The 14,276-nt window shown below is 31.9% G+C and overlaps 1 protein-coding gene across 1 annotated transcript; it reads right to left on the bottom strand.

The window, feature by feature from the left end:
- Nucleotides 1–10,296: 10,296 nt before the first annotated feature.
- LOC126736144 (uncharacterized) lies at nt 10,297–11,862 on the bottom strand. The gene is made up of 4 exons (XM_050440373.1): nt 11,552–11,862; nt 10,840–11,501; nt 10,539–10,782; nt 10,297–10,472 (listed from the first exon to the last, which is right to left on the bottom strand). Exons 1-4 carry the CDS (start codon nt 11,769–11,771, stop codon nt 10,297–10,299), a joined length of 1,302 nt encoding a protein of 433 aa, XP_050296330.1. The 5' UTR covers nt 11,772–11,862.
- Nucleotides 11,863–14,276: the final 2,414 nt, after the last annotated feature.

The following is a 14,276-nucleotide window of genomic DNA, read 5'->3' on the forward strand; positions in this document are numbered from 1 at the left end:
CGCCAAGGATGTGGATTGTCAGGCGTGATGTCAGACAACACTACTAGATTTTTTCCTTTGGGGGTATTTAAGAAGCAAAATATAAAACCCCACCTCAAAATATTAATAAAGTATTAAAGAATCGAATACTTGCCAATATTCGTGAGGAATTTCAAAACAGACTTTATTATTGTCTCGCGAATAACGCAGCACATTTTGAGAAAAAAACATTCAGTGAACTGATTAAATTGTATATTTTTTTTAAATTTTTTTACACCCTTCCTATTTAAAAGTCTATAAACTTACATTTTTCATACACCATTGGGTGGTAGATTGTATGCCCTTTAAAATGATGTATTACAATATAGGATAGCCATTTGACATACCAGTCAAGTATGACGTCGATAAAATATTCATTATTACCAGTCTTATTAGCTCACTATTCTTGGCACTGTTGAATAGACCTTTTTATTCTCCTTACAATGATCTGTCACGCGATAGGGATTCCCATTTGACATATCAAATTGAGGTTAGCTGGAGGTGAGGAGGCGATTGACAGAACTTTTTCAAATATAAAATTATACGTCCTCCTGTTTATCTAGATTGGCGTGCTTTTTTTTTAAGAACTTATTAAGGGTGGTTTATTTTGAAATGAAAGCATTATATAACTAAAGGTAAAATAAACAAAACGCCTTCGGATCCAGTCATAAATTTTTATCTAAAATTATATTACGCAATAAAAGACATGAATATCTGACGAGCAGTGAGCTTAGCATTAGGTCTTAGTCGAACTAATAAAATTTTTGAATCAATGGCATTTCTGACAATCTAACATTTGAAATTTTAAAAACTTTATGCGGCCTTTGGCTTTTGCCAATCGTTCCACATGCGGAAAGCTTAAACACGAAAATGTGTCATTGCCCATTGATAATTAAACTAATATTAATCCAAATATACTGTACTTAAGTATATATATCTCTAAAGGTACAAAAAATAATGATAAAAGACAAATTATTTTGGAGATTTGTGACCTCTAACTTTAGCTCGTTGGTTATACAGCTTTACTCTCAAAAGATAAATTGTAGAGACTTTGAATTATCTTCATTTTATATTTAATAACGTTTGCTGTAGGACATAAGGGGGTTGGTAAGAAAATCAAATTTAAAAAATGATAATGGGTAGAATTTTTTTTCCTTTTGTTTAAAAGTTTTTTTCATAGATAATACTTCATACTAACTACTCTTTGACAAGAAACCTCGGATGCATTTGTGCAGCCTAGCTGCTAGTTAGTGAAGCTAGAGATGCAAAATAAAGATAAGACCAATGTGAAGATGTTTTTCTAAAACTCTTAACTCAAGTTTAATAATTCGAATTCATGGTTCCAGCGAGCGAGGGTGCCCACGCGTTCGAGCATATTAAATTATGTAAATTGCCAGGTCGGGCCCATAAAACCTAATCATCGATGAACTCTTCCAGCAAATTATTTACTTTATTTTTTTTCTCTTTCTAATAATCTGCATTATTGTGCGGTGTTGTTAAATTTTCGTGATTGCTATACGATGACAAATATATTGATATTAATGGTAGAGCGAATCTTGTAGATTTTATATTTTTTTAGCTTCGAAAGCCTAAAAAGTCAGACTTTAAATTAATAACTAAGAGCAGTCGACAGGGCTTAGGTTTGTCTCCACTTTTATTAAAAGGTGTAAAGAATAGAGTATCAATTGAACAATCATCTGATATTTTTATTGACGGTAATAAAATTCCTGTTGAAGCATTGTTTTGGACAGCCATAGTTTGTTTTAGCCTCATAGACATAAATGATCGTTGGCCTGCTTGAGACTAAATAAAAGTAATATCTCCGAAACCAAAACATATTTTTTGTAATTAATGTGTATTATGTGTATTAACACCGAAATTTAAGCGAAAATAGTGTCGTTTCTCATTAATCTAAATACAAATAAACAACAAAAAATTGTTTGGGTGCTGATAAGCCTATACATTCCGGTGTATTTAAAAGGTAAATTATTTATAAGGCATATTTTCACTTGGCATATGCTGCTGTACAAACTGAAGATGGAAAAGACTGCTTGCGAAGACGTACAGTTAGTTTTTTTAACATTCCAAAGATAAATGATGAGTACATGGAGTTGTGCCGTATGATGAGAGAACTTCAGGGAGAAGTTAACGATCTGAGTGAATCGGTGGATTTTCTTAGTGAGAAATATGAGGAAAAAGAAAGCTGCAAAAATTTACAGGTTTTATTTCAAAAGAGATATAAAAAAGTTGTTTCAAGGGTTAGAGGTTGATGTATCAGAATTTAGCATAAATGTTTAATATATTGAAACTAAAGAAAATTAAACTAAAAGATCTCCTGATAAGATTAATCTCTTTTTTGTTGAGTTAATAAGCCATTTGTGTCTCCTTGAAAATCCTTAAACTGTAAGTTTTTATCTTGAAAAGAAAACAACCTCCAGCACTTTCAGTCTGTCTGTAATAACGGATGCTGACGTTGCGAGGACTATTTCTGCTTTGAAGTCAAACGCCGCATGCTCAAATCAGCTAAGTGGTCAAATAGTGAAATTTTGCTTTCCGATTATTGTACCTTACTTACAGCATATTCTCAACTTATTACAAATAAAATATTTCCATCGTAGTGGAAAACCGCCTTGATGGTGCCATTCCTAAAAGTTATAGCAGTTTAAAAAACTACAGTGACTTGAGACTAATAAGTTTTTTGACTGTTTTTTCAAAATTATTTACACGGAAGTAGTTAACTATTTTAATGAAAATGACTTATTTTATAAAGGACAATCAGGTTTTAAAAAAGGTTTTAGCACTACCACTGCGCTGTCCAATGTGTTCGAGCCGCTGATGAAGGTAAAATAGCAGGCTTGGTGCTGTTTGACTACAGTAAGGCATTTGACACCCTGGAACCTTTGCTTCTTTGTATTTAAATTTCTTACTATGGTTTTAATACAAAAACGGCAAATTATTTTAAAGATTATTTGACCAAAATAGATCAAAGTACAATTATCAATCAAACTATGTCAAGAAGACTTGCGCTAAGCAAAGGGGCGCCTCAGGAGTCAATTCTAGGACCTTGGATTTTTCTTTCACACCTGGATATGATCCGGTATATACCTGAGTGCGACCTGGCACAATATTTTGACAACAGTCAATGCTTCACGATTTTTATGAAATCAAGCAATGTATAAGCATCTACATAGAAGCCTAATAAAACAAAATAGTATATTTCATTCTTCCTCCCTGATCCTAATAATGAGTGGGCGGCCGAGCATATGAATATAAAAATGGCAAATGTAAGCATTCCAGTTGTAGAAGAGTATAAAAATCATCGAGTGATATTTGAATGACAAAATTGAGATTTATAGATCAATTGTCCATAGTTATACAAAGAGCATATTTTTCGCTAATAAATTTATGTCAAAGCAAACATCTTCTAAATTTTAAGCAGTTTGCTGCTTTTAATTCTCTTTTTTATCGCCTTTTTAAATTACCTTTATCAAAGCCCCTAATTAAAATAATAGCTTTAAATAATAATTTCCCTTTAAACAAATTCTACAAGCTTTACTTTAAATTTTATAACCGGTACAAACTATGTTATCCTCCGAAAAATTACACTGAATAAAATTTTAAAAACTCTATATGTTTAAGCTACTTTGGCGGCATTTCCCAACAACTAGCCAAATTTTTAAGCCTTTTGTTATTATAGATTTTAAGATAACTTATTCACTTAAGCAGAACTTAGTAAGAACTGTCGATAAACCACACCCTCTCTCTGAATCTGCTGTTTATTGCCTACAATGTGCAGATTGTTCTGCTGTTTATATTGGACAGTCAGGAAGAAAAGTGTCAAGTAGGGTACAAGAGCACCTCAGTCTTGTAAATAAATTTAGGGATTCAAGTATTACAGAAACCAAGTCTGCTTTTGCTACCCATATTTTAACAACAGGACACAATTTTTCGGTTCCTGAAAATGTGTCGATTATCCACCAGTGCCACAAAGGTAAAAAACAGAACCTCCTTGAAAATATGGATATCACTAGAGCCAAAAAGAGCCTTGTCCAAGCATGCGTAAATAATGTTTTCACCTTCGAACCAGGCCTCATTTTTAATAATCTTAATATTCTTACTTAGTCTCACGCTTATTTTCTTTTATTCGCAGCGGTATAATACTTACTTACCCATAATAAAAGCTGTTAAAGGCATTAGTTCAAATCTCATGACTGACTGATTTTTATTTTTATTTCTATTTTTATTTAATTTCATGGTTTATGTTCTTTGTAAATGTTATTTTTGTTAGGAGATTTTACTTCCAGTGTTATCATATAGCTGGTTGGTAATAGGTGTGTGACTTTTAAATATTTTCAAAACTTTTAGGAACACATATAAATGTAAATTTTGACTTATTCTGAAGACAATAATATACAATCGCCTAAACGTAATAATTCAGAATTTAGATCAAAATTTAATAGCATTCAATAAACATCACCTTGAGCTCCCTATTTTTTAATTTATATTTGTATTTGAAATAATACTATTGCAGAAATTAAAGTATCGCAATATACAAACCATTTGATCTTCTACTGCTCAAGTAAAGAACCAAATATCTGTCTAAGACTAATACGACAAATAACAGTTGCCTGTAATTTTTATAAAGAACCAATAGAATATGTAACTAAAAGAATTGTAAAGACTTGTAGGGTATTTAACCATATGAAGTGGAAGAAACACATCACTACCATTAGTAAAAAAGGAGAAAAGGTTATAAATATTTGGAAACCATTTCTTAGAGCCTTATTGAATAGTTCCAGAAAATTAGCAATTTTATGATTCCAAAATGTAATTAAAATATATTGGCACTTAAAAAAATACTTAAAGATGTCATTTAATCCAAATACGAAGAGTTTGAGCAAGAGGATTTCATGAGGCAGTAGATTACACTTTCCTAAAAACTTCCGCATACTGCATGAGAACGTATATTTAATTGTAATTTGTTTTGATAATCTAGATTCTGATTTAGTAGTAGCATTGCCTGACACTGTATATTTTTGAATACTGGAACTAATCTATTAAACCCACCCCAAATTTTGCAATAATAGACATCTGCTGAACAGGTGATGATTCAAACCTGCCTGTAATCGGCCATTTCTTGCCTGAATTTCTTGACATACATATCCAATCAGTAAGGAATGGTACAAGAATAGTACCTCCAAAAATCTAAATATTTATGCAAAAATATAAATACAAGAAGTTGCACTTTAAGAACGTTAAAAAACAATAAAATTAGAGAAAACACTGGTTTGCCGTAAAAAATTCACTACTGTGTAATTATTGTGTTTTATTAAATGGAGTTTTTTTTAAAACAAAAAAGTGATGAAGAAAAGTAGTTCTATTACATAAAATTATAGAAATGTAAAGGAAATGTAATTTAGGTCTATAGCTTTTAATTTTTCACTTAATTTAATCATATTATTATGTTGAGCTTTAAATCCTCTAGAATTTCTCGATCTGATCTAATCCAGTGAGTAAATTTTACTGGCTTTGAAAGTACTCTCATTGCGAACCGAAACAAAGACAGATCCCAGAGGTAAGCAATCACTTCCTAGAACTGAACCAAACCAAGAAAGAGCAAACTCATTGAATTTCAACCTCATGCCGCCAATAAATAAACAAATAAAGGCAAAAAGGTAAAAAGGAAAGTTTCGCTACCGCGCGCCCGTTTATACATATGCGAAAGGCAAAGGAGAGAACCGAAGATGTAAATCGATTTTAGCAACAGCAGCAGCAAGCAGCAGTGGAGCTGCTTCGTCGAGTCAAGAAGAAGCAGAAAGAGAAAATATGCGTATGCAGAAAAGTGTCGCAGGCTCTCTATCTGGTCTTAAGGTAACATCGTATACGGTTGACAGCGGCAGGCGGCGGCGGCATTATGGCCAAAGATAGGAGACCGCCGCAACCGCGGGTTCTCTTCTTGGGTTACTTACGAGGATCCTAGGACGTATATCGGGGTACCCGCTGACAGCCCTGTGGCCATGGGCGTACTTCGATCAGTCTAATATGTCAATGCTTCTTTCATTCAAAAATCTAATTTTGATATTGCTATTTTCTATCTATATTAACATTTGGCAAAAATCGAGATCTTTAGAACAAGGCATGACCCGTCTTAACTGTTATTTAGAATGAAAAATAAGGTGAAATATAAAATTTTAAGCTCTACAATATAAGAATAAAATTGGGCATAGTAATTACATTTAAAGTTGTTTATGGCCAAACGATGCAGTGGGTGCAATGAAGAAACATAAGTATGTTTTCATATAGCATGTTATATAATTAATATTTTTAATTCAAGGATTATATATGTAGTAGCAGTAGTAGTAAGAGCCCGTCCTTTTCATAAAGGCTTGCACGTTGTCCCAGTCCAGATCTTAAAGATTTTCCAGTTGGAGAGTCGTTGCTCCAAAAGTTTTCCTTCTCAGGCCACTCCAGCGCTGAGCTAGCCTTGGGTTTCTTGATTGCCTTGTCCCCCCGTTACTTTTTAATGATTCTTGTTTGTTTGCTACTTAAAGTATAGCAAATACTTCCGCTTGTAAAACTGTGGTGTGGTTTCCTAGCGGAAAGGATTTCCCTGTGTTTGTTTCACACATCCGGAGAGCAATCGTCATATGGTCTTGTCCTAAGTGAAAATTGCGCCACTCTCCGCTATCCTTCATCCTTTTATGCGCGGCCATATCGTCCCTGTCAATCCAGACTGGGAGGTCCGGTAGCCCATGAAGAATATCTAGTGGTTACGCAGGTGTTGTTTTCATGACTCCAGTAATTCCCAAATATACCAGTCTTTGTAGTATAGTCAGCTTTTGGGCCTTGATGACCATCAATACGGCTGGCCACCACACCACGGATCCGTATGAGATCCTCGGTCATGTGACTGCAGTATAAAGCCACTGGAGAACATGGGGTTTAAGACCCCATCTTGTACCTATCGTTCGCGGTAATTGCCATATTACGGCCGTTTCCTTACTTTACTACTTATACCTTAATTAACTGCCTACTCTACGTGAGTTTTAAACGTTGCTGTGGTATTTGACCTGCTGCCTCAAGTTGGGCGAGTCAGATAGATAGTGAGAGGTTTAAAGCCAGTCAAATTTCGCCTCTTAGTAAAGAGAATTATATATAATAATTGATCATTATTTATGATAAACCTGAGAAATATCACTTTTTAATAAGTGCTCGGTCCAATTGTAGCAAATCGTGATACGCTTTGTTTTGTGTTCCATTTCTTTAATATTGTACAGTCAGTATTATCACCATCGCTAGGGTGCTAAAACGCTATAAGATATACTTAGAAGTGTTATCAGGTAATAGAATTTAAGAAAAGCTTCGCGGGAAAAACAGGTACAGTTAGTGAAAGAAAAGTCACAAACATGAAAAACAAATGCTGCAGTTGTTGATTTACGTTATTATACGTGATTTACGTAAAAAAAAATTCGTTCAAATTTATAAACGTACTATTTTAGGCACACTGACAAAAGTGGGACTGCTTAGATGTATTGTAATTAAAAAAATACTAAAAGGCGGGAGAAATAAAAAGGTCAGATTAAAATTCGCAAAAACACATCAGAGCCGGGCTGGTGAAGATTGGATCAAAGTGATTTTTTCAGACAAAACTAAAATTAATTTGTTTGGAAATTATGGCAGAAGGTACATTTGACACTGAAATGAATCTAAATATTAATAGCCATTTGTGAAGTATTATTTTTTATATATATATATTTTAGTTTTTATATATATTTGTGGGTATTATTTCTTAGAAAAGTATAGACGTAACTTTTTCTGTAGAAAACTAAAATAAGATTCGCAGGAGAAAATATCGAATGAAAATATTATATTTCATAATAATTCAAATATTTTCAACAATAACAGTCTTTTAGATTTTAGACCTAATCATTACTAACAAGGAATTTACAGTTTATTATTAATGAATTTATTTCTATTTCTGCAGCCATTTTTGATCACTGCCTTGTTTATGCAATTTTACAAATCAAAATTAATATAAATAAATCTGGGTATATTGCTATTGTTCTGTTAGTTAGTTTAATATTTTTTCTTTAGTTAGAATTTCGTCTTATTTATATATTTTAAATAGTATAAGAACTATTTGTTAGACGTGGCAACGTTGAATCGGCTATTAATGACCGGCCGTGATAGAACCAATGCGATGTGTCATCCTACCTTGATTTCTCTAAGAAAATTTTACAATTTCAAAAGTAAATACTAGTTACAACGCCCTAAAAGACTTTTAACAGTTATAATGTTATAACAATATACTGTTGAAATGGAGCTTGAACTGGCCGCTAATCAACTATCGTGAGATTCAATCTATCTATTAAATAGTATTAATAATAAACTTGACATATTTCGTTCAAACATTACTAAGTATCTAATTGACAAATTGGCGCCAGTGCTTGAAAAAATTAAAAGTTTCCATTTTTGCCTTGGATCACAGAAAACATAAAATTATTAAATAAATTTAGGGATAAGGCACATTAAACATATTTAAATTATAAAACCGATAATCTCTTTCAATATTAGTTCTAAGAAAGTTTACAAAGCATGCCATAATACAAGGAAAAACTCATATTTTAAAAGACAAAAATCGGTAAAATATTTGGTCCACTGCTTAACATTAAATATTATATATAACCCAGATTCTGAAAACCTCATAATTTGGCTGATTCTGAATTATTTAATAAATATTTTGCAAGCTCTAGAAGCTTGACTAATACATCAATGGAGTATCGGTCAAGCTTCATTACAATAATGTAATGAAATTGGCAACGCCGCGAAAATCAGTTGTTCTTCGGCATTCCCGTATCATCGCAGTGAACCAAGCGGACATAGCACGACATCTCTGGAGACGAATCGAAGGTTAGCGAATCTTTCAGACGAGCATCTGGCGGCAGAACTCAGCACGCCAATCAAAACGCCGGAATGATCCATGATAATATGTGTAACTGTAACTGTATTGGTCCGAGAAGTACGCGCGGGAAATTTAAACCTCCGGATATCATTTTAACGCTTTTCGCTTGGTTGGACATGCATATTATAATGGATTTTTTTACATTGCGTTTAATGATTTACAAAAATAGATTTTTTTAAATAATATAACGTATCTTTATTTTGTATAGTTAATAAATGTTATTTTAATATGTTAAAATTGTTAAACAATAATCATAATAATATAGACAATTGTTGAAATTAAATATTTTTTCGAAAAAAGCAGTAATAACATCAATTTAAACTTTATGTTATTTACTTTATTATTATATCAAAAATATTAATATGCAATATTATGTAGAATACTGTTTATACAGTGGTCAGTATACACGCACTGTATACCTATACGGGGTGTTTTAAAATTCAGTAGATACAAATATTTTAAGAGCATATGGTTGGGAATAAAAAAAATACTTTTTTTTCGTATTTTTATATTTTTTTAGTTTATATTTTTGAACTTTTTTTCATTTCAAGCGTTGATTGAGGATCAATGCTTCATAAATTAACATTTTAAAAAGAGAATTACTATGCGCTTGATGAAATAATGACCACTAATTACATTTATATCATGTATTATATTAAAAACAAATATATATCCAACACTCTTACAAAATGTTTTCCAACTGCGCCTGTATATCTTTTTTCTCCTGTAGGTTTGGTTTCGCCAGTCGATGAGTAGATGTCTTCTTTTTTTTTGTAGAAAAAAATCTGAAACATTTGTTTACCAATTTACAGACGAACTGCGGGTTTAATTAAACTTACCGATTCTGAGCTACAATTTTTTTATTCGCTGGACCGGCTTTTTTTGGAGATAAGGTAAATCTTGCATCACTTTTTATATCAGCTAGTTTTACAGCAGAGAGAAGAAAACTGTTTATTTTATTTTTTATATGGGGATCTGTGATATTCCTCCAGTCAAAACATTGAAGATAATTAATATTCTCTCTAATTTTATTGTCAATGTTACTTATGTTTGGATTTTTTAATGGTGATTTATGATATGTTAGTTCTTCATTATGGTTTTCATCTACAAATGTGCTTTGTCCTGGCATATTTATGCATATCTTATGAATATGTTTGCACATATTATAATTTATAACAAAAACCATACAATTACATGTATACATGTGAACACAGAATAGGCATGATGAGCATTTCAATTTACATGTATGACCTTCGTTAAGCTTATTCTCTGTCACAAGATATGGGATGTCTTTAGATGTTATAATCCACCCATTTTCACAAGTAGAAACCATCATATTTGTGGAATTTATTGCATTGATATGGCTTCTGTTGATCCTGCTTATTTTTGTAGTGACTTGATTTTTCCAACTTGATAATTCTTTCAAATTGTTTGTCCTTTACATATTGTAATAGAACATGCACCGTTTTATACAATCTTCTACAAGCAACACCTAAAATTAGCATTAATATCCATTACTTATTTTATTCAAGTTTCAAACAATAAAAAAATAAGATACCTTTCAAGTAGATATATTTTAAAACTTTATGCATGGACTCAAGATACATATTTGTATTAATTCCTGCTCCTTCTCGAAAACAAGCAGCCCATACTAAACATCTAGGTACATACTCTTTCTCAAAATAGACCTTAAATATTCTTAAATCTGGATTTTTTGATAATACGTTCATAAATCCTATTAAATATTCATTAAACTTGGTGAAATCTGGTTCTTGTCTTAAGGTGCATAACATTTTATATACCTTCAAAACAAAAATTGTGGTTAAATTTGTGTAGTGAATTTTTTTAAATATATTTACTTGAGCTTGTTTAGATTTGTCTTTTATGGCTATTACTTTCGATCTCCACGCTCTGTCAACATGCCACATGCATACAAGTTTTTTGGTTTCAACAGTATCCATTACCGAGCGCCAAGCTGTAAAATACTGTTCTGCATCATGACTCATAAATGATGCAGCCCTAACAGTCCTAACAGATTCTTTTACAGCAGTTACAAAATATTTTAAAACTACATAATCTTCCCTATTTGAAAATAAGTATGCAACTGGAAAGCTTTCCCCAAAATCATCCACCACCAAAATTGAAACTAGCTTAAAATTATATGGGTTTGTTCCATGTATAGCATCCATGCATACGATGCCTCCACTTCCAAACTTTTTTAACATCTCGCCTTGACAGTTAGTCATTAAACCCAATAAAAAGTCTTCATTTTTTAAACAAAAGCTAGGATGATGTTCTCCTTGTTTTTCGTACAATAAAATGCAATTTTCATTGCTGGATTGTACTTGATTCACCCACAAATCTACACTGTGCGAGTCATTTTGATGCCTTATAGCTGTATCATGCAAATTATATGATTGCATGATACTGTGAATATCGTGCTTAGTCGTCAAATGTATTCTTTCGAAGTTAATATTAACACTCTGTCTTATTTTTTTTAATATCTCAGTGTGGGAAACTCCTAAAAACACAATAATTAAAACTGTATACAATAAATCTAGGTATTTTCACCTTGTATTAACTGAGAAGCAATCATATTTTTATCATCTGTAGATAAGGGAATGTGAGCCAATTTTTTGTCATGATCATAGTAAGTCTTAAAATATTTTATTTTGATGCCCTCTGCCACATGTTTGAGAATAATTGCAGATGTGCAAGAAGCGTCTATTTTACAAGAACCCTGTGACTTCATGGCTCGTTTCCTTTTACCAGCATCAAGTACTCTTCTCATTCCACTTCTATTGCAATAAAAATAAATAGGTGTACCATTTCTTTGATTTTTTGTACCACATGCCTTAATCCACCTAGCAGTGGAATCACTCTCTTCAGAATTTTTTCATTTGTAAAACTCTGAGAAAAAAAAATAGTAAAAGGGGTGTAATATAAAAGGTGAGTAATTTTTTGAAATGTGAGGAATTCAGAAAGATTCAGTGAGATTTTGCATCCCTATATTTATTATTATATGAGTAAGATCTTTTCACTCGACAACTCGACATAGGGCGATACTAATGAGTGTGAGCAAGAGCATCTTATGTGGATTCGAGTGAGACAGAAAAACAAAATACATGTATACAGTGATTTAAAATAAAACTTCATGTAAAAACATTTTACAAAATGATTTACCCTAAACACTACTAAATATTTTAACAATCTCCACAAATCTTGCATGTTCTCAAATTTTAGGACTTCTTGCTGTAAATCATGTTTGCTTTCCAAATGATGTCGAAGCCAATATCCAATCCAATCTATTAAATATACAACCAATATCCAATCTATTACATTGAAAACTACAAAAGGGTTCAAGGCATCTTAATCTGTATTTTAAAGATTCAGCAATATTATGTTGAGTTCTCATGTGCCTTTTCATACTCTGAGTAGATAAAAGTTGGGTTCCGCATACATAACAAATATTTTTAATCCCACTTGATCGTTTGAGTTCTAGAAATAGGAATAAAATAAAATAGAAGATAGGAATACAAAAATATAATCATTAACTCTTCATAAAAGATGAGAGGATGTATAAAAGGTAATAATAATTTGAATTTTATATATTATGCTTTACTATTAAACTTAAATTAAATAAAATTTTGCAATGAGTTTGAGAAACTAAAACTTTGAGAGTGAGAAACAGAAAGTTCTGTTATTTAGACTAAAAGAGGATAAAAATATTGATTTATATATGAGTTACATAATAACTGCAGCGGGGCATGTTATAAGGAGACGAGTGCTCTGATTCAATAAAAACTCTTGATGTGACTACACCCTTGAATGGTTTTGCTCTGAAATAAAGTCCTGCAGCAACAAATTCCATTTGTGGGATTAATTGAACTACTTTAGTCCCATGGTATATATTATTTACATACAATTATACAATATACATTACTTTTTGTACAAACATTTTATCGGAGAGATTTTTTCAGGACAGAAAGTTATGGGAATTGTGTCGTTTTCTTCTTTCTCTTCAGTATGCTTATTTTTTAAATGCCTTCTAAAATTTGATGGTGACATAAATATTTTATTGCATATATGACAAACAATGTAAGGGTTTTGACTGAGGTTTTGACCATATTGTTTTGGCTGGAAAAAATTCAGTTCACCAACACCTTCAACAACAACACAATAAGACAATTTTTATTGAGATTTTTGTTATATTATACTTTGGTTTTTTAAACTGAAAACTTCTTTAAAATTTTAGTTAAGCCTTTAGCTAACTAAAAAGCCACCCCCACACCCATGCAAAAATATTTGTTTAATAAAACAAACACAAACAAAAATAGGAAAGTTTGTACAAATTTGCCTGATTTTGTTTATATTTTGATAACATCCTATTTTGTAATTTTATAAAATTAAACCGAAATATCGCTATACAAATAATTACATTTAACGGATATTTTTATTACCTACCCTTTATATGTTCACCAGGCAACGACGGTTTTCCTTTGTCCAATTTGTCGCCCAGAAGATGCTTGGCTTATAAATGTCTTCTGAAGTTCCCCGCTGCCGAGAACTGTTTACCACATACATAGCAAGTTACTGCCGATCTGTTATCACTCATTTTATGTAAATATAAGAAACACGATTACGAAAAAATACCGATTAACTACAAAAACCAAAACCAAAAATAGGCTTTCTATTTTCCAACCTCAAACAAGTAAACAGAAATAAATATCATAATAAAACAAAACCACCATCCTTTCAACCAATTAGATTACTACAATTATCATGGATCATTCCGACGTTTTGATTGGCCTAAAGTGTTCTGCTCGTATCTTTCGGAACCATGGTCTAGCCACTTTATGAGGAGCGCTCGATGCCTGAAGTTTAGTTCAATTCTCATTCTATTTTTGTGCATCAAGTGCTTTAACTGACACCTTCGCCAAATGAAGGTGAAGGATATCAAACATAAAGAGAAGTAAGTAAATACAGTGGAAATAAATATTTCTAGTAGTCTTAAGTGATCATGTTTAGTGTGTACATGTAAAATATATCAGGTGACTATTTTTGTGCTTCGAGTGTTTTATCTTGTTATAACAAAGCTATCAGTTGTGAGGTGTGAAATTGGACGTCAGTCAATTGGACATTGGTAAAAAATAAATCATAAGGAACTGAAATAAATCGGACTAGTCTGAAAATACCAAAGCTTGTGGATTTAAAAATTGCTGAGCTGAAAAGGAGCTGAAGGGAAAGGAATGGGAAATAAAGCGGACTTGCAGAAGTAGTTTCGTAAAATATTAAA

The sequence above is a fragment of the Anthonomus grandis genome, chromosome 5, assembly GCF_022605725.1.
Source record: "Anthonomus grandis grandis chromosome 5, icAntGran1.3, whole genome shotgun sequence".
Taxonomy (NCBI): Eukaryota; Metazoa; Arthropoda; class Insecta; order Coleoptera; family Curculionidae; genus Anthonomus; species Anthonomus grandis.